At 39.1% G+C, this 26,660-nt stretch overlaps 1 protein-coding gene across 2 annotated transcripts; it reads left to right on the top strand.

The window, feature by feature from the left end:
• The first annotated feature begins 1,412 nt into the window (after positions 1-1,412).
• Positions 1,413-26,660, top strand: trpa1b (transient receptor potential cation channel, subfamily A, member 1b). Of its 2 annotated transcripts, XM_023297770.3 has the most exons (28): positions 1,413-1,568; positions 3,796-3,902; positions 4,522-4,684; positions 4,878-5,053; positions 5,580-5,687; positions 5,851-5,959; positions 6,468-6,613; positions 7,418-7,554; positions 10,136-10,184; positions 12,290-12,389; positions 12,498-12,598; positions 13,060-13,235; positions 15,407-15,571; positions 15,771-15,885; positions 17,603-17,769; positions 18,124-18,214; positions 18,356-18,415; positions 18,510-18,602; positions 19,985-20,055; positions 20,215-20,371; positions 21,325-21,414; positions 21,804-21,973; positions 22,061-22,190; positions 23,647-23,829; positions 24,015-24,083; positions 24,548-24,649; positions 24,762-24,880; positions 25,259-26,660. In XM_023297770.3, the coding sequence occupies exons 2-28, from the start codon at positions 3,807-3,809 to the stop codon at positions 25,470-25,472; spliced, it is 3,357 nt and encodes a 1,118-aa protein (XP_023153538.1). In that variant the 5' UTR covers positions 1,413-1,568; positions 3,796-3,806; the 3' UTR covers positions 25,473-26,660. The 2 variants fall into 2 exon arrangements, with proteins under 2 accessions (XP_023153538.1, XP_054863322.1); XM_055007347.1 differs by lacking the exon at positions 3,796-3,902 and having other exon boundaries at positions 1,428-1,568.

Here is a 26,660-nt window from a genome sequence, read left to right on the forward strand (position 1 = left end):
AATTTTAATCTAATGGCGCTGGATGAAAGGCGATCTCAATTCATCCTAATGGGTACATAAATATCTGTACCAAATTTCATGATAATCCATCCATTAGTGGTTGAGACATTTCACTAAAAAATTCCACAAGGTGGCATTAGAGGAAAAGTCAGGGAAGTACCAAAGTCAGTGTCATTGTCTGGACGTACAACAATTTCATTTAGCAGACACTTTTATTCAAAGCGATGTCCATCTGACAGTAGACACAACACAAGCAAGGATCTAGTCATGAGAAAACAACCTGGATAAGTGCTGTATAACAAGTTCAAGTGTGAAAAACATCTTGAAAGTCATTTGGTCACAGGGGACAGCGTCTTGCCTGCATTAAGAAACAGGCTGGTTGTGCAAAGTCATTCAGTTGATGTTTGCTTTACATGCTTTACTGGCTATCTGTAATGTTTTAGCTTCTGGTGGTGCTTGATGAAAAGTAAGAGGATCGTCTGAGTCATTATGAGTCATCTTCTGAGTGATTATAAATCTCTGTTTTTTCCTTCCAATCTTGACCAAAGTTGTGATCAAAGCAGCCAACAGGCAAATATTACTGCACTTGGAGCTTAAAAATGACTAAAATGAGTGTTTACCATTTTAAGTGGTTGGCAGTCAGAATAGCTCATCTGGTATAGAATGGCTTTTAATATACTCCCAGTATAACCCAAATAGCGTGGCAGCTATAGTACATATTTTATATAGTCCCAGACAGATCTACAATTTGACATGATACTCATTCTCCTGAAGATAATGCTGCTAGAAATGCTGGTATAATCCTTAGTTAATGATACCTCATCTTATAATCCTTCTTGATAGAGATTCCCTGCTGAATATTCCTTAATCCTCACTGTCAACAACGAGGTCTTAGAGGTCGTCTTCATTCTGTCTTGTCAGGAGTCACTTGCTTTAAGACAGAAAGCAACAGAAGAGGCCTCAGGACAAACGTGGATCTTAAAGGCAACTGGTTTCTAAGACAACAATGGTTTGATAAATTGTATATGTGCAGCTGGATGGTTAAGTTTCTTCTCTGGTTTGTTGAAAATGGCAGAGAAGCCTCACCTATAGAGCACAACAACAAAAACAATAAGCCCTGTAACCTTGAAATGATGGCAAACCCTGTTTTAGACATGAACGCACGATTTGGTTTCTTTAGTTGAAGTCTGTTAGTATCCAGAAAATGAAAAACAAGACCATTACATCATTTGTTTAAAAGAGCAGGAGAGAGGGGAGGAAATCACAAGACATGTAAATATATCCTGTATCCAGACACATTAAGGAAAACTTATTCCGAGGAAGATTGCAGTATCATGTGTGATGCTTAATGTAATACTGCCAGTTAAATTTCCTATCACATTACGACATGGGCTTGTCTTCTCCACTGTGAAAACATCATGAGAGCCATTTGGTCACAGGGGGCAGCGTCTTGCCTGCATTAGGAACCAGACTGGGAAATAGCTGCCTCTCCACACTATTTAAAGCTCTAGCAGTGGTGAGGACAACATACAGATTGCTCAGCTCAATAGCAGCTTCACCCAAGTACAGTAAGTACATCACATCTTCAACTTTGTCTTTAATGTTTGAAATTTACAGTCTATGTGTGTATTTTTTAAGACTACAAGGGAAAATGAAAGATTTAATGATATCTTGGATGTTTGTCAAATGTTTTACACTGTTTAAAAAATCTGTTTCAGCTGTTGTATTATTTAAAATACCATCTGACTAAATATATTTGATTTGTGGTTAGATTAGAAGTAGTTACTGTACTGGTTGTGAGTCATGCCCAACAAGTGTGCTCATTGAGCACAGCAACAATCTACTCATTAAATATGGTCTTTATTCATTAGAGTTAATCATTTATTCAACAATTTATGCCCCAAGTTTTTGAATTATTCTGGATTTTATGCTCCATGGTATTATGAAAACCTTGTGTACCATGTTAATTAGATTTTAGTTCTTTTTAAATAACAATATATTCCTAATTAAGAATTCATCTCTTATTAGGCTGACTGGTTTTAGTCGGTATTATAAGGTGAAAACACATTATATTAAATTCTATAACCAATATTTATCACATCTGTGTCACTGTAAGTAAATAATGCTTCTATGTACTCTTGAACTGTGCAATACGAGATTAAACTGTACAGGCAATTTCCTTGCACACAAGGATGTCATTGTTAAATGTAGTTAACTCGCCCACTTCTTTCTGTATGGTTTGGGAAGTGTGTTTACCATTGCCCATTAGTGCACTTCCTGGACACTTGGCATCTGCAAACGCATGAGTGACTGGCTCAATTACAAGTACCAATGACACTTATTTACCCGCAGCTGCTCGGAAATGATGGGAAGGAGGACAATGTGTGGGTTCGTTATCAAATTCACCACATTAGAGGAAAATAAAGCTTCGCTGACCGGGTTGTACTGTAATATGAAGTCACATGTGGGCTACAGAGGATGTGAAATAAGGCATGAATGACTGGCACAGTAGAGACATTGATTGTATGTCAATAATTATCATTTACATTGAGGTTGAGGCTTATGTGCGAGGTTAACCCAACTATAGAATTCTAAAAAGTACAGATGAAATATTGATGGATCATAATGGATTTATTTTCCCAGGTGGAAATGCTTTACAATGTCTTATTACAAACATGGGTGAACCACAATACATTACTTTTATGGATATTATTCAGCAAAAATGCTGCATCAGTAAATCCTGTAACAATAGTCTATTTTTCTGTATACATTCTTACTGTGTGTTAAATCCTTGATAGTTCTCTGGAGCAGAGACCACATGTTCTCATTAAAGCTGTGCTTTTACCATGATTCCTCTTCTCTATTCAATAGTTAGAACAATCCATTGCTAATGTGCAGAGAAACCTGAAGAGAAGTGAATTAAACTGATTGCTTTGGTGACCACAGCTCACCGAGCCTAGAGTTAATTATTAAACTTTCATCTGGAGAGAGTCCTTCTGCTCGTCTTAAAGGAGCCAGACGTGGAGAAGTTCTCGTTAGATTTCTGTTTTCAGAGGCACTGATCCATGAGCTATAGCTAAAATATTTGCAGGAAGTTGTTACTGCAGAGAAATGTACTGTAAATGAAGTGAGTAATAGAAGCAAAATATCATTTCCGCAACATAATTTCCAACACACCGGGTAACTCAGCTGCTGTTTTGACCTGAAAAACAGCTTCTGTATACATCAAATGAGTGCTACTGCAATAGGTCAAGGGGAATTCCAGTGAAAATTCTCCATAGTAATTTCCCTCGCCAAAAATGTCATTTGTTGTTTGGCCTTTCGATGTTGCTGAGGGCCTCGTGCAATACAATTACAAGGTCTTTCTCAATCTCGCTCAACCGGGATCACACGAGGACACCTGGGACAGACTCAAACAAGCTGCCCCCCAGCTGTGAAGAACATAATTGCTTTCTTCAACTGAAGGGCTTCAACCTCCAAACACTCAGCGGATCTGAATGCCCTTCCGGGTAAAGACAAAGTCATCTGTGCCCATGTGCCCTCGTGGCAATAGAAGCCTATGGCTTAAGGCGTTATCTGCCCTCTCAGTCATATAACACTCAATGTTCTTCCAGCTTGTTAAGTGGGTTTTATACTGTATACTCAGTTATATAGCTTGACTGAAACTATGGTGGATTTGTTTTCTATTTTGGTATTTTGCTGTTGCCAGCATACTGATATGTGCATGTATGTGTGAATGGGGTTACGTCTAAATATGTCACAGCCATCACCATTCAAATGAGCCTTTCTCCACAGCGTGTTAAGGGATGAACTTTAGCAGGGATGTGGCCCGGCAAACCAGTTGTTATACTTATGTCATAGAGGATGATGATCCAGCCCTGGCCAAAGTCAATGTATTTGAGGTGAGGAAAAACTATATAGATAAAACATATAGTGCTTTGTAAATTTACACAATAATGGACAAACAGCACATATGATTCTTCTACAAGTATTTACAATATGAGGAATGTTTATGTAGCAACCAAGCATTGATCCTAACTCTGTGTAAACTTGAGAAAAATCATTATAAAGAGGTGATATTAATTTAATCTGTAAAGCACTTTGTGTTCCATTTTATTTGTATAAATAGTGCTATATAAATAAAGTCTGACTAATTGATTGAATGAAGAGAGGTGGGGATTTGCCAGATGAAGCAGTGGTGTAGAGTTTACATTTAATTAATTTTAAGTTCAGAGAAGACTATCTTTGTAGAAAAAAAATCCAACTTTAAAACACAACAATGAGTTTTCAGGGGTTGAATCAAGACTGAAGAGGGACTTTAAGTTCCAGTGATCTGCAAAACTGAGAAATAACTGTTATATCACATTTCAGTGACTGCCTCAGAAACCTCATGAAAGTAGCAAGTAATATTTTCACTATCTTTTGCTCTTTGGTGAAATTACATAAATGGTAAAGTCTTCACGGATGGACACTTTCTCTTCTCTTGTCTTCTGTTATATTATGTTCAATATTGCCATCTAGTTGGCTGAGAGGGGTGACCTGGCTCTCCTGGACAACCTCGTGAGGAAGAGCCCAGAGGTCCTGAGTGAGAAAGATGAATGTGGAGCCAGTCCCCTTCATCATGCCGCCGCAGGGGGCCACGTCACCCTCATCCAATTCATCATCGCTGTCATCGACTCACAGGGTAAGCATGCCTCAGTCATTGATCATAAGACGCACTGCAGCACGTAAATCACCATAAATTCATCTTTAAGTTATTGTATGGAACAGTGTGATCCATTTTTACATATTGCATCTGGTACATATAGCAGATGTTGTATGTCTTTACGTGTTTGCATTCGCGTGTGAGCGTATTTACATGTTTTCTCATCTCTCAGAGGTGAACAGCTGTGATGAGGATGGCAACGTGGCCCTACACTGGGCAGTGGAGAAGAACAAGGCAGAGAGCTGCAGGGCTCTTATGGACCTGGGGGCTGACCCCAACATCCTCAACAAGGCCCTCATGTCTCCTCTGCATCTGGCTGTCAGCTGCGGACACAACAACCTGGTGGGGGTGAGGAGGCTCAATGTGCAAAGCCGAAGTAACAGTTTCTAGGAAGTGTGTTTGCTCAGTCAAGCAGAAGCACAGACATTTGACACTGACTGCTGTATTTTTTTTTGCAGCTTATACTTAAAAAAAAAAAAACATATATTTGGATTGGGGTATTCATTTCATCAAAAATTATTAAGTAGTGTGCATTTTTTGTTGTGGTTGTGTCTCAATTGTTTTTCATATCTTACCTTTGAGATTAATTATCGAAGGGGAGGAGCATTTTTCCACATACTGGTAATAGTCCAGAACATCACATCTTCTATATACCATAAGCTTTGAGCAGCCATTGCATGCTAAAGTCATTTGACAACTGTTTACATATCTGACGAAACCTGACTCAACAGTTTACTCTGAAAGACCTTGTCATGCCTTTGCCATGCTGTTTGGCTCTTGTCCACAAACTGACAAAGGATGCATGCATAGACAGAAGGGTAAAGGACAGTATGGTCTAGCTGGAGCTCACTGCTTTTGTCTTTGTTCCCTCCAGCTGCTGTTATCCTACAACATTACAGACTGCAATCTACAGGGAGACCTTGAGAACACCCCGCTGATTCTTGCCTGCTCCATTAATAACTGCGAGGCTCTCAGCATTTTGGTTTGTACAAGGCTTTCAGTCGTACTGTGTATCTGCACCCACCTGTAAAAGATAACTGACCATCTGCACAGAACACACTATGGAGCTTCAACTGCAGCTCTGTCTCTGACACGGCATTGTCTTTGTTTGTCTTTCTCTCCATTCATCCTCCTGTCTGTCAAAGATAAAGCATGGAGCGAAGCTTTGCAAACGAAACAAGCTCGGCCATTACCCCATACACGCTGCAGCCTTCGCAGGCGCAAAAAAAGCCATGGAAGTGATTCTGAAGGAAGGTATGACAAAGGGAATGATCCATCATCAAAAATGGAACGTGCTGACAATATTGAAAATATTATTTCAAGGCCAAGCAGCACATTAAGCTGATAGATAACAAGACAGTTCACCTCAGCCCTGAGAGATATTTTACTGGAAAATGTCCGTGATACTTTGTACATAGGCCAGATGCTGCAGCATGACAGTGTGTTTATCCATAGTGGGAGGTCTGCTTGGTAAATCTCATGTCGCTGGAGAGAGTTGAGTCAGAGCACAAAATATTTATGTTTTTTCTCTGATTGCTAAGCCAAAGAATTAATAGGCATTCACATACTTGTGCTGCTTGGATTTTTACACAAACAGCTCACCTTGATTAGACAAAATTACTTATTACTTCCTTCTAATAAAAACAACAAAAAGCAAAAAACTTTTACAGTCAAAGAAGAAGAACCATACTATTATGAGCTGTATAAGAATTCAGTATATTGTTCATATTTAGAAAAGGTTTATTTCATTCTCTACTTGCAGGAGAGGAGTTCGGCCACGTATGTGTGTCCCACATCAACTATTTAGACAAGTCCAACAGCAGCCCCCTCCATCTGGCTGTACGTGGCGGGAATATGGAGACAATCCGTCTCTGCCTTGCATGTGGGGCAAAAGTTGACCAGCAACAGGTACTTACATCTCAAAACAACAACAGCAACAGACACCATGCACATTTCTACTCTGGTTAAACACCTGCATGAATCAAGACTTTTCATAAACCGCTGTCAAGAAGGGCAGACATTGATTTGGTTGTCACCACTGTTTTCCCTGCCTCTCAGCATGACATAAACATATTGTCATGAGAGCAGCAGGTCACAGATGCTGCTATTTATCTTCCATCTGTCCACTGCATGCTCTGTCAGATTTGCATTGTTTTTGAATCGAGATCTCGTTTGCCTACACCTGTAAAGCATTTCCCTGGCAAAGGGTCCCGGTCTTTGTACTGTTAGAGCATGTCAGTCTTATCACCCCCATCTGGGAGTGATCGTTATATCTAGCCTTGGGCCAGTGGCCAGAGCTACAGCAGGAATAGTGAGTACAGTAATAGCTTCGGTTGCCTAAATTGATACAAATTACCTCCACTTACACTGTGGTGCTGAGTGGAGCGATCACTGGCCTCCTCCTGCCAGTCCTGGTTATCTCATTAAAGGCTTGTGTTACAGCCCCCAGTGTTCAGCCAGCAACTCTGGGAGATACTTTGCTAAAGTTTCACTGGGGAAGTGTACAATATGTATGAGTGCAAGTGAGTACACATGATAGCTTGTATGCATACTAATTCCTGCATGTGTGTTTAAATATCTCTCAGTTTTCTATCACTCCCCACAGGGTGTCTGTATGGAGCAGATGTAATCATGTTTGACGAGCTTGTGAATATGCATTGTAGATAGTCATTATTCATCATTCATAATGCATCCATGTTTGTTGCGGTCCAGAATGACAAGTCTACACCGCTTCATTTGGCCTGCACCCAGGGTGCTATTGAGGTAGTCAAACTGATGCTCTCCTCTGTTGACCAAGTAGAAGACATCATCAACCTAACTGATGGGGCGCTTCAGACACCTCTACACAGGTGGGTTTTCCCTCTCCTTCCACCCTGATGCTGAGAGTAGTTCACTGAAAATGTTCATTACATCACTTCCATTACTGTGTGTTAATGGTGCTATTGCATTTGGTTGCATTGCTTTCAAAAAATGGGAATATGACAGTATAGCTCCGTAATGGCCTCTTGTCTGCAATCCACCCGCTACATTTCATATTATATATACAGTTTAATGATGTTTGGAATAGTTTGATATGATAGGAAATGTTTTCTTGTTGAGAATTAGATCAGCACTATGTGTTGTTATATGGGGGACTATTTCCAGTTTGGACACAGTGACTAAATTTACCAACAAGATTAAACACACAAGTTATAACATGTTATTTTATGAGATTTAAAGGTGCCAATAGGTTTTTCCAATCTGTATGCTAAGCTAAGCTAAACAGTTTCAATCCATATTTGTTGTTGGTAGTATATATATATGAGCTTGGTATAAATGGACTATCAAAAATCAAATAAGAGTATCTCCCTAAAATATAAAACTAGTGGCTAGTTTCACCACATCAAGGACAAATGTTAAATCCACTGAAGGCGGCCGCTGATTCTAGAGCAGGAAATGCAAGTCATGCTGATACTGACAAACACAGTCCGTGTCTGTGCAGCATCTTTACAGTTTAGAGAAATACTGTACTGTGTACTGAAGTGTAAGTTGTTGTTTTATCTAATGTAATCCCTTGAAGGTCAAGGTCACTGTGGATGAGGGCATGACACGAAATGTATCAATATTTACCTATTTCTGTTTTAATATATATTTTACCTTGCAGAATGTATATTCCAGTAACTGACTGATAAGCTGCTCCTCTGTGTACTGTTTTGAACCATGTAACATTTATTTTATTGCTCAAATTAGAGAGACTGAGAGATTTATTTACTCTCAGTCTCTCTAATTTGTTTCCATACTTGCCTCCTCACTGCTCTGTGTAAACACAGCCTGCAGTTCAACTGAATAGTTAGTAAACCTTCATCACATGACTGTTAGTCACAGCTGAGTTACTCATGACTTGTTGCATCAACGAGTGCAGACTTTTTTTTGTTTGTTTTTTGTTACAATATATGGTGACTGTAAGCAGTTTATTTTGGCAGATTTTTAAAGGAGACACACAGAATAAAGCTATTTTGAAGAAACGTTGCAGTATTAAGCTTAGAGTTGAGTATTTTTCCAGATGGAACCACATGTTGCACACAATTCATTCAAGAGACGTAGCGTTGAAAATCTGATGATTTTTCCTGTTATGATAGTATCTGGCTACAATAAAGGGTGTGATTTTACTTTTTTTTGTTGGGGGACAACATGAATGTCAAGTCCACCAGGGGAAGCTTTGGGGTTTAGAGGGTTAAACTGATTGGCTGCAGGCCTCCATATTGGTATGGAATTACTTTTGAGGGTTGGTTGCACCAACATTCGTAACAACAGAACTTAGAAAATGAGTCAGTTCTTTTCAGTGGCATTGCTTTTATATCAAGTTCTGAGTTGGTGACTTTTGGAAAGTAGATTTCATAGTTGACAAAATGCAAACCAAACCATCTTGACAGTGCTGACCTTCGAGAGAACAAAGAGAGACCTTCAAAGTCCAAATGGAGCAAGTTATCATATTAACTGTATCTTACCGTTCAATTTTATATCACTCTCTAAGAACAAACTACTGATAAGAGTGTATTATACAGATATGATACCGTGAGTTAACTTACTGTACGTCACTGAGAACACAAAAATTCAAGTCACCAAATTTCCAAGCAATACCATGCAAAGTTAAGATTTAAATCACAATTCGTTATTTTGTTAATAGGCACTGTTTCAGTTACATCTGTCATAGACAGAGCAGCTTAAAATATCCACCACTACAATTATATAGATGTTTAATATTTGCAGTTACTATCTCAACTGCTTGCTCAAGCTGGGTAAAGATCAATTTATTCTATCAACACAATAACTCTGTGGCAAACAACAGTAATAGATATAAAAACAAATATATAGCAGAACAGTGGTCCTTAATTGGATGCAATAATGATGATATAATTACGTAATAAAGATATGCATCCTGCATAGATTTTATCTGCAAGCTATTTGTGTTGGCACAGACAGCATCGGAGTAAAGAACAAAGGTCCTTACTCTACATTTTCTTTCTTATTGAGCTATAATGTGCTGTAAAAAACAAATTAATTTGACTAACAGCTGAGATATCATCAAGCCTGTGACCTCTTAAGCACAACAGCTATGCTCCCTTTTATTTCCCAGACACGGAGTTTGCAGATTTCCAAATAATCAAGAATCTTTCTGACTATGATTCAGTTGTAGGAAAACATCCACTTCAGTCTCTCTCTTAATACAGAATACCAGGAATTAGTCATTAAAAGTGCATCATCAAAGGGAAGCCTTACAATCAGATAAAGATAAAACATGTAAGCACAGAAAATCTGGTTATATCATGGTCTGAGAAAGCAGAATTAGAACAAAGTCCTTATTTGACACGTGACAGTGTGAGGAAGACCTTGACTCACAAAGTCATGTGTGGCACGACTGCTTTACAACAACTGTGTTTACTTTTCCAGGGCTACAATATTTGACCACACAGAGCTGGCGGAGTACCTAATTTCTTTGGTAAATATGACACACACAAATACACAAGCTGCACAGCTGTTAAACACAGAACATATCAAACTTCAATATCAGATAGCAAGTTATTAATGTCTAGCTTCAAGTGCAAGATAATGACTTGTCAGACAGAGAAACTGCTTTGTTTTTTCTGAAATAAATACCCTGCGAAAATGAATGGACACAAATGATGCTCACGTCTTAAGTAAAGTCTGCCGCTTTACTCTAAATGTTCCCATTGCCACCATTGAACAGTATTTGCGATTTTAAATACTATACTTGGCTTAATAGATGTTAAAGGTGCTGCCCGTTGCTTGTAGACCATCTGTCACCATCTGTTGCTCTTAGACTGTTCTAACAGAACCGTGTTGCTAGGAAGGAGGTGGAGTCGAGTTTGTTTTGTATCAGCTCATTCTGTTAGCAAACAGCAGAACAGAAGATTAACTTGAGTACCTCTATCTTGGAAATTATAAAATGGTGGTATATTGGGAGATACATCACCTGGCAGCCACCAGCAGAGTATCCGGCTCGACTCCCAGCTGGTCGGATGGATTAGTCGCTGCATGCCATCTCCCTCCACTGTCACCATCAATTAGAATGCTATAAAAATTATGTTGCAACAAATATATTTACTGTCAACTGGTTACTTCAGCTAGCAGGACATATGTAGTATTAATGTGCATTTTTAAGTGCAAGTGATTGACCTTTTGTCAAGTGCCATTCACTTAGTTACTCTTCCAATGCCTGTCAAATTTTTCTGCTCTTTCATCGCACAAATATGTAAGTTTATGTTAATACTATACCAGACAGAGGTAAACAAAAACAAGATCTCATGATCAGGTTTAGGAAAATATCATGCTGTGGTTGACACTTTCACAATAACTACTACATGTCCAAAGCTTAGTTAAGTTTAGGCACTAAAATTAGGCTCAGGTTTAAGAAACTCACACGATTTGGGTTAAAATACAACACTTTCACACCATCTTTGAAGCTTCCAATCTATTTTCTGCATTACCAGGGTGACAAATCCTGCCTCATCTAACAAAAAATGGCAATGATATGTTAATTAGAAACACATTTGTGATACATCACAAACAAGCATAATTCTGCAGAAAATAGGTTTCCCTGAGAACATACTTGAAAATCCAGTTTAGTAATAACATTTTTTAGGAGTCAACACTGATTAACAAGGTTAAAAAAAACTAGATTTTCACTAGAGGATGTCTATATGTTGGATAAAAACAGTGTTTATGGCTGATATTGGAAATATGTCCAGCCAACCTTTTTAGAAATTAGGTTTCTGTGAAAGGAGCCTTAAATGTGCTTTTAATGGCTAAATACATAATGTAGAAGAAGACTGGAACCACACCTGCATGTTCCAGGTTGAAAATTTCTCCCATCTTTTGATACATGTTGAAGAAATATAAAAGCAGCTAAGAGGCCCTATAGACTCACCAGACTTGTGGTATTGTAGTTATCATAAAGAAAGTTGGAAGATAAGAGTGTCTGTAACTTACTTACATAATTTGCATGTTTGTATCTTCTATCCGCTACTAATAGTCCAGAGTGTGATAACATCTGATCAGCTCCCACACTCCTACAGTTATGAAATACTTCAGAGTATGAGTCTGTTGTGAAAGGTTTTTAATGCAGTCTGCACCCACACAAACTAATGTAGGTAATGATATGCTCCTTTGCCTTGGGAGTCCACTCACTTACTACTGTTGGTATGAACCACGGCAGCTTGCATAAGCGCATTCTTTAATCAGTCCTACATTTGCTGTAAGACATAATCTAAGGGTGTATTGCTCAAGAGTATTTTGCCCTTTCAAGTTTTCATGTTATCTTGATTTCTGCGCAAAACTGTCCTCCATCCCATGCATACTAGTTTAGCAAGTCTCGAAAGACCTGCAGTACACAGTTAAGGTTATACAGCTACAATTGGACAATTACTGATTGGGGCAGAGGTTCATCAACTGCAATACTACCAAAATCTGATATTTAATCATTGCCAATTTCCTCATAATGCTTTCATTTGTTTGCCAAAATTCCAACAATGTGTGTTGTACTTTATGAGGTAACATTAAGGCTTTAGTGCATTCTCTTCTCAGGGTGCTGACCTAAACAGCATTGATTGTAAAGGAACCTCCCCCTTGCTGCTGGCTACCAGCTGCGGCGCATGGAAAACTGTGGCTCTGCTGCTGTCAAAAGGTGAGCTACGGTGCTGTGCTCCAACAGCAGCAGCGCTCATATAATCTGTAATTTGATGGCTTGTAACGCAGGTTCTGAACACGTGCGAATATGTTAATGTCTTTTTAGGGGCAGATGTAACTGTGAAAGACAGATGCGGCTGTAACTTCCTTCACCTGGCGATTCTGCAGCCCAAGGGCCTGAAAAATCTTCCAGAAGAAGTGCTGCAGGTACCTTCAACCAGCTTCTCAAAAAAAAATGTGCTGCTTAGACAAACATGTCAGGCAGCATTGGGAATCTAATTATTATGGTGTCCTTGATCATTTTGCCTTGAGCCTGCATGCATTCAAGGCCGGTAGATAAAAGTCATTACACTCTCATTAAGGCAGATAGTTCTTTAAACATTGCATGATGGACCTAAAGCTGCAACAGTGTCGCAGCTTTCAAAATGATGCATAAAGAACATACATGTAGAAAGCATGTGAATGGGAACTCTCTGTATCTGTGTGTGAATATTATTACAATGTGCTTGTTATTTATATATTACTGTGTGTTGGTTTATAATGTTAAGTGGATAACTTGTATAAGTTTTAAGATACGTGCAATTTACTTAATTTGTTCAGACACATTTTGCTATATGACGTGGGTGGATTAGGTATGATTATAACATGCATAATGCGACTGCTTTTAGCATAACAGTGTAAAGGCGTTGCTGAGCTGTGAGGATAACGAGGGCTGCACCCCGCTCCACTACGCTTGCAGACTGGGCATCCATGACTCAGTGAAGAACATGCTGGGCCTTTCGGGGCAGGTCGGCCTCGCGTGCAAGTCCAAGGACAAGAAGTCTGCCCTGCATTTCGCTGCTCAGTGAGTTTGATTGGTCCCCGAGGGCACGACTTTCCATATCATTGATTTAAACAATACTGATTTGACCCAATTTTCATGCAAAGTTGCTCAAACTTTGCAAAGTTGTTTAAAGAAATGCTAGCACAGCTGATGGCACTCACCAGTCTGGGGTGGATATTGTGTATCTACTGTTGCTGTTACATCCACACAAAATTTAAGAATTTGTGACTGAATAGAGCTTTATGATTAAGATGGAGAAGTATTTACAAACCTTTCCTGTCTGAAAAATGGATTTTCACCGACAGGCAAAGATCACAACTTGAACATGGTCCTTCTAGTATTGAATAATGCTAATATACAGAATATAAAATTGCACTGATCAATGAAATACAACAGTATAAAAGATTAATCCCAAAGTGGCTTCTTCAGAAGACGTTGACTTATGATCTAATGATGTAAAGCAAAGATTTTTGCCATACCTCTATAGCTGTGCAGCAGATGAAGAATGAGCAGCGTAACTGCATTTTAAAATGTTACCTCACTGTCTAGTTGTTTTAGTCCTGCCAGAAATTTCTGCACTCCAAAGCTTTTTGAAGCTTAATTGTGGTGACATATCTATTATACAGTGACCCAAAGGTATTGTCACAAGAATAGAATTCAATTAGCGAGACGCATGTGAAGAAGTGTTGCTAATAGTGTGAGATGACTGACCCCTCAACATTATTTTTATTGATTTTTCTATCATGTACACCCATTCCATTAAAGCTGGAGGGCAAATGAAGGCCACACTATGATATCATACTTTAACTCTTGTAGAAACCTCATTCCCTTTCCCCACCTGGACCACTGTAAAGACATAAAGTGCCGCTGACCTCCTGCTTATGTCTTCTTACAGCTTTCAGCACCATGAACCATTAATGCAACCCAACGCTTAACTTATACTCTTTTACCTTGTAGGATTTCTTAATATATGTTTGTAAGGGTTAAATAGTTTCTCCACCAATTATAACTGTAAGATTATTAATAATGTTTCTCCACCAATGTATGAAATGAAGGATAAATGTTTGCTTAAACGGGGTTAAGGGTTTTTATGTGGAATTATTATATAGTCTACCTGATATTCGACCAGCGAATCATTTAGATTAGACCAATATAACAATGCAGCATATGAAACACTTCTTGTTGCGCTGTCAAGAAGAGCTTCAGGAATTGTAAGGGGAATTATTTAGCTTGACAGGTTATGTATAAAATTTTAAAGTGGACTTTTGCATGTCATAAAGGAAGGAGGGCATCTGGACCAACCTCCGTTGGGGAGGGCTAAAGTAGAGATGTCCCTCGTATAATTACAATTACACATAATTTTGTGGTAGCTATAACTCCAAAAATATTGTAATTTGGTGAACAGGATGTATCTAGGTGCATTGCTGACAGACAGGGGATCAGAACGATGCCAAATATGATCATGGGAATGACAGACATGTTGCAAATTATTATGTTGATACTAATCAGGAGGAATAAAAGATTAAAGGCAAGGCAAGATGTGGATTGACCATGAAGTTATTGAAAAGTTCACTTGTTCTGTGAAATGGATGTACATAAAAAGGAGTTGAGTCTAGAACTGTGAGATGATTGTCTTTGTTGGTTCTGATTTGAGTCCAGAGTTCTTTTGTCAGTGAGTGGAATGCCTTTGAAGTTTTCATCCAGGTTCCTGAGCTCCCCTTCAATAGCTCAGGAATCAGTCCGAATATTTATTGGCGGCCATTTGGTCCCTTGAAGGCCTGGCTGGAGGTTTAAACCAGTCTCTGGGCTGAGACAGGCCTAATTTACATCCTGGAGGTCTGTGTAGGGGAATCCTTTGAAGTCTGGTCTCATGCTTTCCTGCTGATTTGTTACTTTGCATCCTTCGTAGCAGATCTGGAAAGCATCTTGCTTGCAGTGTCTTGGTGTCTCTGCTCCCTGATCAAAGCCCATCTCCAGCCTGTGGCTGTGAAAGTGTTAAACCCAGGGCAGGAAAGGGACAGACAAAATCTGCTCTTGTCCTGTTTCACTGTATAATAATGGCTGGATGATCCTACAACCTACAGGTTCAAGCCCTGTAGCAGCGGACTTCCATTTCAGAGATCAGCAAATGATAACAGTGAAAGAAGTTTATCTGCAATCTAAAGTTCCTCTTTATCTTTTCTTTCCTTAAGGTATGGGCGCATCAATACCTGTCAACGATTACTGGAGACCATCACAGACTCTCGCCTGCTAAATGAAGGAGATGAGCGGGGCCTGACACCACTCCATTTGGCCTCAAAAGAGGGCCACAGCAAGGTGGTGCAGCTGCTGCTACGCAAAGGAGCCCTCTTTCACAGGTAAACTGTTGCAAACACAGAAAAAAATGTACACAGGTGCCATTCGCAAGCACAGGTACATATACAGCATACTACAGTACTCTTTGTGTACTGTTTAGCTATATTTTACATCTTGCAGGAATTCCAATTTGCCATACAAACCTGTATGCAATGTTTATGTGTCACTAGTTCCTGTTTGTTGAGAATGTGTTGTTTACAGTGATTACAAGGGCTGGACTTGCCTGCACCATGCTGCATCTGAAGGATACACACGGACTATGGACATCCTACTGTCAGCCAATCTCAAACTACTGGATAAAACCGATGAAGATGGGGTATAAATTGCTATTCTTTCAAACAGTTTAATGTTGTCAAAATCAGTTAATAATACATGCATTTAAAGCAACATTATGTAACTTCTGTGGTCAGAAGTGGGAATTACAGGGTTCTGGTGCATTAAAGATCCCCTCTGATGAAAATCAAGTTTATCATCTTGCACTGTAGCAATGACAGCCTCCAAAACATGAATTTTGACTTCTGGGGTTTCGTACAGGACAAACCTATAGGACCAGTCCTGTCAACTTGCAGGGTTATTATATGACTTTAGAAACAACAACCACAAAATCCTCATTTCAATACAAATCAGCAATTTTACTTTCCATAGCAACAGTCACCTTAGTAATGACGTACATGTGCTTTAGCTGAATAAACCTTGCTAATTTACACAACATTCTTTTGCTTTGTACCATTCACTCTCCTAATGATAGGATATGTTCTTACAGCAATGCAAGAAAAATGTAATTCCCACATTAAACTGCTTCTTCAACAAAGTTCACCATCATATTGTAAAAGCCAGTTAATTTACTGGTTGAGTGAAGCAGATACTATCTTTCTCCATCAACATGTCTAACTTGTATCTAAACCTCCGTCAATATGCTTGACTTTGATCAAAAGCTAGTAAGCAAGTATAACAACACAAGACATAGTAAGCAAGTTGTCACTTGCTAGTCTTTCCTACTAGCAAGAAATCCAGCTTAGTATCTGCCATGCAGCCTTTCATTTTGCTCTTGCCAGTGACTTAAAGCTGATCTGAGCAGTGCAGAGCCAGGCAGTTTTTACAGGGATGGCCAGGGTGAGACCATTAGTCACATTAGAGTGGCACAGAAGCTGATATTCTGTGTATTTCTGTATGGCAAATCACTCTCAGCCAAGTAGTAATTTTTTTGGTCACTTACTTTTGTAATGACTCTCATTTAGAAGTACACCATGAGGACATACAATAAGACTTATAATAAGCTTATTTAGGTAACCATCGATTGATTGATTATTTTTTTTAAAAATACAATATATTACAATGAAATTTTTAAAAAAGATATTGCAGCTTACATCGGGGAAAGGCGATATCTCTCATTCTATGAGTATGTGTGTAGGCCTCTAATAAACTTCACTATTGGTTGTTAGATGGCTCAGACTGAGTACCCCTGAGTCCAAGGATCTACTTTCAGACTTACGTCGCTTCGGATAAAAGCGTCTGCTAAATTAAATTGCAGAAATTGTAGAATTGTAGAAGAACTGGCCTCATGCTCAGTGACCCTTTTCCTCTCTTCTTAGTGTCCTCCATTAAAACATTGTTGGTCTATTCGCTTCAGCTATGAAGTCTGCACTAAAAGCGCCAAACTAGCTTTTTCTTCCAGTTAGCTGAGGAACCATAGTTGGTAGTGTGTGATGTAATGCTGTAAAGTGTTATGCACTGTGAGATTGTACCCACTCAAGCCAAGTTACATAATAACAGAACAGACGTTTGGGTTGCGGACTAGTAATGAAAGCTCCTTCTTATTACATCTCAATGTGGCGTCAAAATAGTATGGAAGATGTTCTTTTACTGTAAATTATTTCAATGTTGCTTAAGTAATTTGTAGTGGCACATGTCTGCACATGTGCACACGCTTTGCAAACATCTGTTCACTAAAAGTAGTGTTGCAATAATACAAACATCGCTGTTTTAATGTAAATGCAGAGTACTGTCTCTCCTGTTGTATATTGATATACCAGAACACCGCATTGCACTTTGCTGCAAGAGGAGGACATGTGGCTGCAGTCCGGCTCTTACTAATTCGGGGGGCAGAAATCATCCTAAGCAAGAATCACACTTCATTCCTCCATGAAGCTCTGCAAAACGCAAAAAAAGACGTGGTGAATGCTGTGATTGACAGTGACAGGTATGTAATTAAAATCAATGTCTGCTATATGGAGAAAAAAAACAAAAGGCTCCATCTGAAGCTAGTTTTAACTTAGTATAAATATATTTCATCTTTCCATTTATCTTCAAGATTCTTTTCAAGTAATTTATTGGGTTTTAAATTTATGAAAGAATTTTAAAATCAACAAAGTTTGACTTTAAAGCCATTAAATGTAGAATTTTTTTTGTGCCCATACCATAAAATATGGGGAATATTTAGTGGTGATATCTGCTTACCACAATTTATCTTTGAAAGCTACTGCTAGGAATTCACCAGTCATTTTTAATACTATGCATGTTGTAGTTGCTCTAAAAATGTCTTTTCTTGTTCCAGATGTTCTGAGGCTTTAAGAATGTTCACACCCGGCAGCATCCAGCGATGTCCCATTGTAGACATGATTGAGTTTTTGCCCGAGACCTACAAGGTTTGCCAGTCGCAAAGAAAAAACATTTATACCATAAATCTGTGTGCACAGTCATCATAACTAGTTCTGTAGCTTTTTCTACTTTAGCACCAAGCAATTATGTAAAACTGTGTCACTGTATTTTGTTACTATCTTTAATAGCATCTATTGGACCGCTGTGTGAGGGAATCTGATGACGACCACAACAGCCCTGACTACCACGTAATTTATCTACAAGTTGCACAATCAACACAACAAAATATCCTTAGTGTTTAAAGAAAGCACCAAGAACTAAACACTTCTTTATGTGGTGTAGATTGAATATGACTTCGCATGGCTCCAGGCTCCCCTTATAGCAAAGAAGATGTCTGACAAGAGCATGAAGTTTGAGCCACTAGCTGCCCTCAATGTAGGTAACTTTTTTCTCTCAAATATAATGTAAATGCAGTAGAATGCAAATATTCTGCTCCTCCGTGCTTTATAAGTAGTCATGTTCTATTTTAGTCATGCATCACCATCTAATGAGGCTCTGTAGACTCAACCACTCACCTTCATAGGCTCATCTGATCACAATTTGCACATTTATGCTCAAGGGACAGTGATGATACCTTTCTCCAGACACATTTCTGCAATGACAGCAACAACTATACAGTCATGGTGCGTGGCTTTGACATAAGAGTCTTTACTTCACTTGCACAGGTTAGTGAAGTGCAATTGTGTAACCTAGCAAAGCTCCAGCCAGATGACCCTTTCTCACTGCTTTTTTAAAGCAAAGGTTGGACTTGAGTGTGTGTCCTTGGATTTTCATTCCTGAGGCTGCCTTGAAAAGTAACAAGAGAGTATAGTCTTGCTGTCATACTAGTGGCCTTCCATGTTTGCTGCCAGGGAGGGAGGCATGCTGAGGTTAGCAATGTCTAGTGTGAGAAATGGAGCAGTTAATAACCAAACCTGTTGCTCAGGTTGGTTGCAAACAGATGAGCAAAGCTTGCAAGGTGGCTTTGAGTCAACATGAGGAGCTGAACCCACTACTCGGTGTCGACTCTGGGTCTTTCTAACTGGCCTTTGACCACTACAAGGGAATAAACCATGAGGTCAGACTGGCTTGCTGTTAATGCCACCATGTACTGAGGAAACTTTTTTTCAGCATTACACATAGTATACAAATAGGACTCATTAAGTTAAGTGTAATAGATAAAACAATAGAAACACCTGTCAATATGTTGCGTGACCTACTGCAGGCTCCAAAATGACCAAACAGCTGAACTAACACCAAGAAACTGCACATGCAACCTTCACGAATGTAGGGTGTCTTGCACGACTGATGTATTAGATTGCATTAGTTTCAGCTACTTGCTCCAAATTAACAGGCGCCCGAGACTAGTTAAAAAGGGGCTCAATCTGCATGCAAATGTTCACAGATTTGGTGAGTAGCCAAGTCTACAGAGCTCTTTTAAAGGCTTCTAGCAAATCATTGAATGCAAAGTACATTTTGTAATCTTTGTTTTACAGTCATCCACATGCAGTAATCACCACTTCTTTTTATTAATGGCATAGTATTATTTGATATATTCCAAAAACAAAAACATCTTTCAGCAAACATCTTTCTCCCAATGCTAGAAATACTTAATGGCCTATTGCTGCTTGCTGATGTCCTCCTACATTATGCGATTGCAGATCAATAACCGACTCATACGTCTAAATCTTTTAGACATTAGCTGTCAGGCTGTTCTTACCTGCTTGTGGAAAATGTACAATTGACTGTGGACTATTTCTCTGTTATACTATCTGCAGGCAATGGTGAAGTACAACCGCATCGAGCTCCTCAACCACCCACTCTGCAAAAAGTATCTGGCAATGAAGTGGTGTGTATTCAGGGTGATTTCATCCCTGAGAGTAACATTTCTCATTTGTACATGGAGTTGCTGATCTGATTAGAAGAAGAACGATTCACTCTACCCCAAAATGCCAGTGAATGATTTACTTTGAATGTCAGTCTTAATTGTCTTCTTCTTTATTCACAGGGTTGCGTATGGGAGCACGGCTCATGTACTCAACATGTTCTTGTACCTGTTAGGGCTAATGCCCTTAACTCACCTGATTGTGACCTTAAGGCCCTCTATGAACATTACTGCCACGGGCAAGCACGATATCACCATGGTGCCCATATCTTTCATAGAGGTACTAAAGAGAGATTTGATCTGTATCAAAGATGTTAAAGCTCTGTGTCTGTGGAATTTATGTGATTTACACTGATCCATCCCAATATTGAAACCATCTGCCCAATGTTGTGTAGATTCCACCTTTTGCTGCCAAAACAACTCTGACCCAGAGAGAACCTCTAGGGGTGTCCTCTGGTGTCCAGTACTGGGACATAGTGGATCCTGTGGGTCCTGTGGGTTGTAGGGTGGTACTTGTTCCAGTGCATTTTTTTTATGCTTGATCTGATTAGGATCTGGGTAATTTGTCAGAAGCGTCAAAGTTTTAGCCTGGTGTTACACTTTCTGTGAGTACGTGAGGGTCCACATCTCACCAAGTCTGCAAGGTGACTATGGTACAAGGGTGTTGAATACTTACATATGACCTGTTCCAAATGTATGCAACACAGTCTTCCTATGTGACTCCACTGGACTAGAAAAGTGTGTAATAGTAACAACTACATGTCCGTGCCTGGTACAGAGTTGCATACATTCTTAGTAGGTTGTATCTACATTTTCCTTGCATGAATTTTGGACTGCTCATGTGTGTAGTGGTACACATAAACTCTCGTGGATTTGGGGAGGATGATCATGGAAATTATAACACTTGAGTTGGGCTCCTTTTCGTGTTCCTACAGCTGTTTATGAGCAGTTTTTGAGGTGTGGAAGGGCATATTGTCCTGCTGGAGGAGGTAGCCTTGGTCTGCAACAGGGTTAATATTGTTTAGGTGGTAGGGATCAAAGTCTTTGTCAGGGCCCAAGGTTTCCATGTAGAACATCATATTGGATTGAGATGATTAATGTGAAACACTTCACCTGTCAGTGGTTTTAATGTTGTGGCAGATTGTGGGACTTACCATGAGATATGTGTGATTACTCTGTGTGCTGCACTCTCACTGGATACAATAAATCTCAATATTGTTCTTACTTTCACAGCAAAACCTGTTCCTGAGCTTCTGCATGGTGATGGTCTTGATTATGAACATCTACTCAATAGTGAAGGAAGTGGTGCAGATAACACAGCAGGTACTGTGACTGTTACACAAGTGTCATTACCTCATATAAAACATGTGTCCATAAATCTGTTAAGCACCAGGCCTGTGTGGACACATTACCAATCAGGTCTGATGGATGAGTGTCCTCTGATTTAGATTAACAGGATCACTGTAAGGCCACAGTTGGCGTCACCTCGACGCTTTAGCTTAGTCATTTAGTTAGAAGAAACACTGTCACATCACATTTTTTAGTAATGCACAGTTTAATATGTTGTTGTGTGTGGGAGTTTTTTTTAAAGTGAAATTCTGTACTGACAATCAGGCAAGGAACATTTTGGATTTTTATTCAAATATCTGGGTTGTTTGTGCAATTATGCTATTTTCATTTCGATTTTTTTTTCTTTTCCTGTTACTTTGAAGCGCTGGAGTTACTTCAGGGATTACTCCAACCAGTGTGACTGGAGCTCAGCCATTTTCTCCCTTCTGTTCATAATCCCTCTCATGCTCAATTCAGAGGGCTCATTACACTGGCAAGCAGGCGCAATAGCAGTTTTAAACTCTTGGGTTGGATTTCTCCTTTATCTCCAGAGGTACTATTCATTCAGATCTAAATTCTCTATTTCAGCGTTTTTTATGGCGCTAAGACCACTAACTTTTATATTCTCCTGTTTCCTCAGGTTTGAAGGAGTTGGCATCTATGTTGTGATGTTTGGGGAGATCATGAGGACACTGTTCCGTGTTGTTATGCTGTTCTTCTACCTGATGTTAGCATTCAGTTTGGCATTCCATGCCCTAATGCTCAATCAGGTAGGAGAGGAATGCAATAATATAAATAAGCATACATGTCTAAAGCGCCTTTCATTGTCCTGTGGAAAGATGAAAGGCCATATGGTGATCGAAGACTTTATTCTCTTTGAAGCACAAATGTACTCATTCATCAGTTTGGAAAAAAAATCTCAATAAGCTTAACCTTAGTTACTTAAATGTAATGTCTGAAGAAAAGTAATAGGGTCACAAGAGTGGGCCATGGGGCTCATCCTACTGGTCATCCCATTGGGACCATGAATATCCATTCAGTCAATGCATATTACTATATTGTGTGGTGTTTTGGATCAAAGAGATCCCAACCTAATTGGTTTAAAACATTTGTTCAATATGTTTTGTCCCTACAAGCCAATTGCATTTGCAGAATGCCCAATAAAATTTAAAATGAAAGATAGATATGAGCTTTCATTTGCATGTTTAGCGAAAACTACTGACTGAATATAATGGTGGACAAACTGTCTGTGATATCACCCATGGGTTCACTGAAAACTGGTATTGAAATTTGGTGTGGCTCACCATGGCAGTGTCTGACTTTGCCTAACTCCCATCACTGGGCCTTTTTTATGACGACACCCACCTGTCGTTTAAAGTGGCAACATCCAAATCAGGCTTAACTTTATTCCGTAGTATAATCTAAGTGGGTGAGTTATATACAAATTCACCTCCTTACAGTTGTCATGAGCAGGAAAATTAATGCTAGATACCAGATTCAATTTTGCACCTGGTTGTAAACATATTTATTTCTGCTGTAGAAAGTTGGACATTTTAGCATGGTAGTCCATAGGGGTTGACTCACTTATGGAGGCAGCCTCAAGTGGCCATTTGTAGAATTGCAGCTTTTTGCACTTCTGTGTTGTCTTTGCATTCTGCTGCAGTGGTTGGCATATGATGATCCCCAGGCTTGAGTGTGACTTTTCTGATTTGGACTGAAATGTTTTACCAACTTGGAGGTGAATTGTCATGAAACTGTTACAGATACTCATGGTCCCCATAGGATGAATATCAGTAACTTGGAAAAGGTGACCCTCTGGCTTTTCTCCTGCTGCCACAGATCAAATGTTTCACTTATCTGCTCTAGTGCCTCAAAATCTGCTACACTGATTCGAACAACATATAGTATAGACAATCAGGGTCCCCAGAGGATGTAATGTAGTGACTTTGGTGATTCCCAGACTTATACCTGAGAACAGGTTAAAAATTTCAGTAATAGCACCTTTAAAAACTAAAACATTTACAACACTCTTTGTAATTAATACAGAAAAAGGACAAGATTTGAAAAAGAAACCATTTTTGGCTTTAAGTCATTTTAAAATCATTGTTAGACCTATGCATGTTATGTAATAATATGTTTTTTGTGCCTGGTTTACTAGCCTACAGTGATACATCATCATTCTTTTTGTTTGTTTGTTTGTTTGTGTGTTTGGTTTTTTGTCATTAGAGAGAGTTCAGCAGTGTGCCACTCTCCATAATGCAAACCTTTGTGATGATGGTTGGGGAACTGAACTACCAGAATAACTTCCTGGATGCAAATCTGAACCATGAGCTTCCATTTGGTCCTCTGACATACTTTATCTTTGTGAGCTTTGTTCTGCTCATGCCAATCCTGCTGGTGAACCTGATGGTAAGGAGGAGTCTAGAGCTTCATCTTAAAGCACTTTAAGTAGCCATACATTTGTATTAATAATATATTAGGGTAAATTGTTTCACTGCTTTTACAGCATTTTGATAGGCTCCTTTAGGTATTTATTCGTCAGAAATGCTAATATTTGGTATGTGCTAACCTTTTGTCTTTTGGTTGTGTTATAGATTGGTTTAGCAGTTGGAGACATTGCTGAAGTTCAAAGAAATGCTGCCCTAAAACGAATAGCCATGCAGGTATGTAAGGAACCAGCTTGTCTGTGCCTAGAGCATTGTTTTAAAAATGCATTACATCTTTTATCCTCCTTGCTGTGAGTTTGCCCTGTCAGCCAGACAAGCACAAAGGACCTGAAACACAAGCACAGTATAAGATGCTATGGTGTTTTGTGCTGGAGGTCTTTACAAATACATGGAACATCTAACACTATTGTTTGCATGAGATTATATTCTGAAGGCCATCACTTGTAAATACATAGCAAAACCAGTCAAATAGCTTTATGGGTAATTAGGTTTAATACAAATTCAGCAACAAAGCAACATTATATTTAGAAGTGACTAATGCAACTGATGTCCCTAAGAATATAATTAATAATGTGTTTTTTTTTTTTTTCAAGCTTCAGAATGTGCAGTTTTTACACTTAGCAGAGCCTCTCAAAGGAAAAGGTGCACCTCTGACTGAACATCTAACTTTCTGATCTCAGATTGACCTCCACACTGCTCTGGAAGACAAGCTTCCGTACTGGTTCATGAAACGCGTAGACAAACCCTCTGTCATCGTCTACCCCAACCGCAAATGCTCCAGGGTATGTCCAGTGTTTACCATTAACAGATACTGTATAATATGTTGATTTTTACCACTAACTTATGTTAGGTGAGCTTTTCCCCTTCATTAATATTGTCCACTGTTGATTGCAGCACCTTATAAAGCAAATACTCTTCGGCGAAGAGGAAACAAATGAAGTCTGGAATCGTCTGCAGTCCAAATCACAGGGCTGCACTGTGATAGAGACTGAGCTCAAAAAGCAGAAGCAAAGGTGAAGCACGCAAGCGCACACATTTATTAACAGAAGAGTCAGTTTTCTATGTCCTAGAAGCATAAAAGTACGCAAACCTATTACTCTGATGACGAAAAGCAAATTATTTGGAATTATTACTCCAAATACAAGCAAACAGGCTGTGCAACAACTTGAAGTGGCTCATGCATGTGTGTGCACAAACAATGTGGAAAGCCAAAGTGGAAAAGAGCTATCAAGCAGGGTAGTAAATGTTTTTGATGCATGAGTGACCCCTAGTGATGACTCCTTGCATCAATTTCTGTAATAAGCACAGTTAGTGACTCAGTGGCCTGACGTTCCACAAGGCTGACTTTGAATGAAGTGTGTCACAACATGAACTGATGTCTTCTTCTGCAGAATGAAGGAGGTGTCCAACATGCTGGAGAAGCAGCACTGCCTCCTGAAGCTCATCATCCAGAAGATGGAGATCACGTCTGAGGCCGACGAGTACGACGGCCCCGTGACTATCAGGGGCACCGTGTGGCCCACTCTGAGTCACGTGAAACCAAGAGGACAGAGTACGTCTCGCTGGGTGCCACTGATGAAGGCCCTCGAGTCCAAACGAAAGTGAAAGATTTAAAGAAAAGCTACACAATGTGGCCCAGGGAATTGTCAAAGCCTTAAAAGTCATGAATAAGGTAGCAAAGGTGTAAACATATGTTATATTAAAATGTCTCACTTGAATCCATTATTTACATATTTAATGTTGTTATTTTAATAAGTAGTTGATGGACGTGACTACTGTATGGTATTTGAAATCAAAGATTAAGTGTTGAATATAGAATACAATTTAAAACTGTGGTATTAGTGGTGTTGTAATTTTTTCCACTGTCGACTGAAAGAGTAACATTATAAATTTGCACTAATGACCTGCTCATAAATGAATGTCACTTTGTGGTGTGTATTCAGTGTTGTCATACCTTTATTACATACAAAACAGTTGTTTCTGTAGTACTGTAATGAGTCTTTATTTGCAACATGTGTTCTTTTATCTTCCAGATAAGGTGTTTCACCTTCCTATTTATCTCAACCCATCATGAGCATGATTTTAACTAGTTTCAACTAAAACATGAAGGAATAGTTATTTTGTGATCATGAAGTACATCCATTTTTAGCGATTTCAGTTTGTTGATTGACACCTGAGATGCAGAATTTACAGCTAAAATAAGAGGAGAGAGGAAATTTCCCATGTGAGGACGAATCATCTGTCACTTCCAACTTGGATTTGTAAGAAAAACTAATTGCAGAATTTGCAGATATTGCTGATGACTGTTTTAATTCCCTCATCGCCAACCTAAGCCAGACTTCCCTGGAACAAATTGCTGCTGCCAAGCATATTACAAAGTCCTCTAAAAGGTTTAATCTAACACCAAATTTGATTCCTTTGCAGTAGCTTCCATTCAAATTCAGAATCCAGTTGGATGTTTTCTTGATCACTTTTACACTTTTTTTGAAAAAGCGACTGCAGTTTACAACAGTTTCTTAGCGTCTTATGGTGTCTTACACTTTTTTGAAGCATCTGTCTTGTGTCTGAAATGCCTCTAATTCATGTGTGTTGCTCCATCTTTTATTTACCTCGATGGAAATGTACTCAGTGGTACTTGCTCTTGTCAAATAGTATTTGAATAAACATGCTTACTTTATCAGTGGCATAGACATTTTGTTGTAAACGTGAATGTGTGAAAATTGGATTATGTAGCACAAATAAACCATTGGGCATGGTTTAATGCATGACACCATAATAAAAATTCAAAAGCTT

Source organism: Amphiprion ocellaris, chromosome 22 (assembly GCF_022539595.1).
Source record: "Amphiprion ocellaris isolate individual 3 ecotype Okinawa chromosome 22, ASM2253959v1, whole genome shotgun sequence".
Classification (NCBI taxonomy): Eukaryota; Metazoa; Chordata; class Actinopteri; family Pomacentridae; genus Amphiprion; species Amphiprion ocellaris.

Bases quoted from the DNA above. Each gene is read 5' to 3' on its own strand.
- trpa1b (XM_023297770.3), top strand. From the start codon at position 3,807: ATGAACTTTAGCAGGGATGTGGCCCGGCAAACCAGTTGTTATACTTAT. The intron at 18,215-18,355 runs GTTTGCCAGTCG...TATCTTTAATAG, and splicing joins TTTTGCCCGAGACCTACAAG to CATCTATTGGACCGCTGTGT. The intron at 24,084-24,547 runs GTATGTAAGGAA...TTCTGATCTCAG, and splicing joins TAAAACGAATAGCCATGCAG to ATTGACCTCCACACTGCTCT.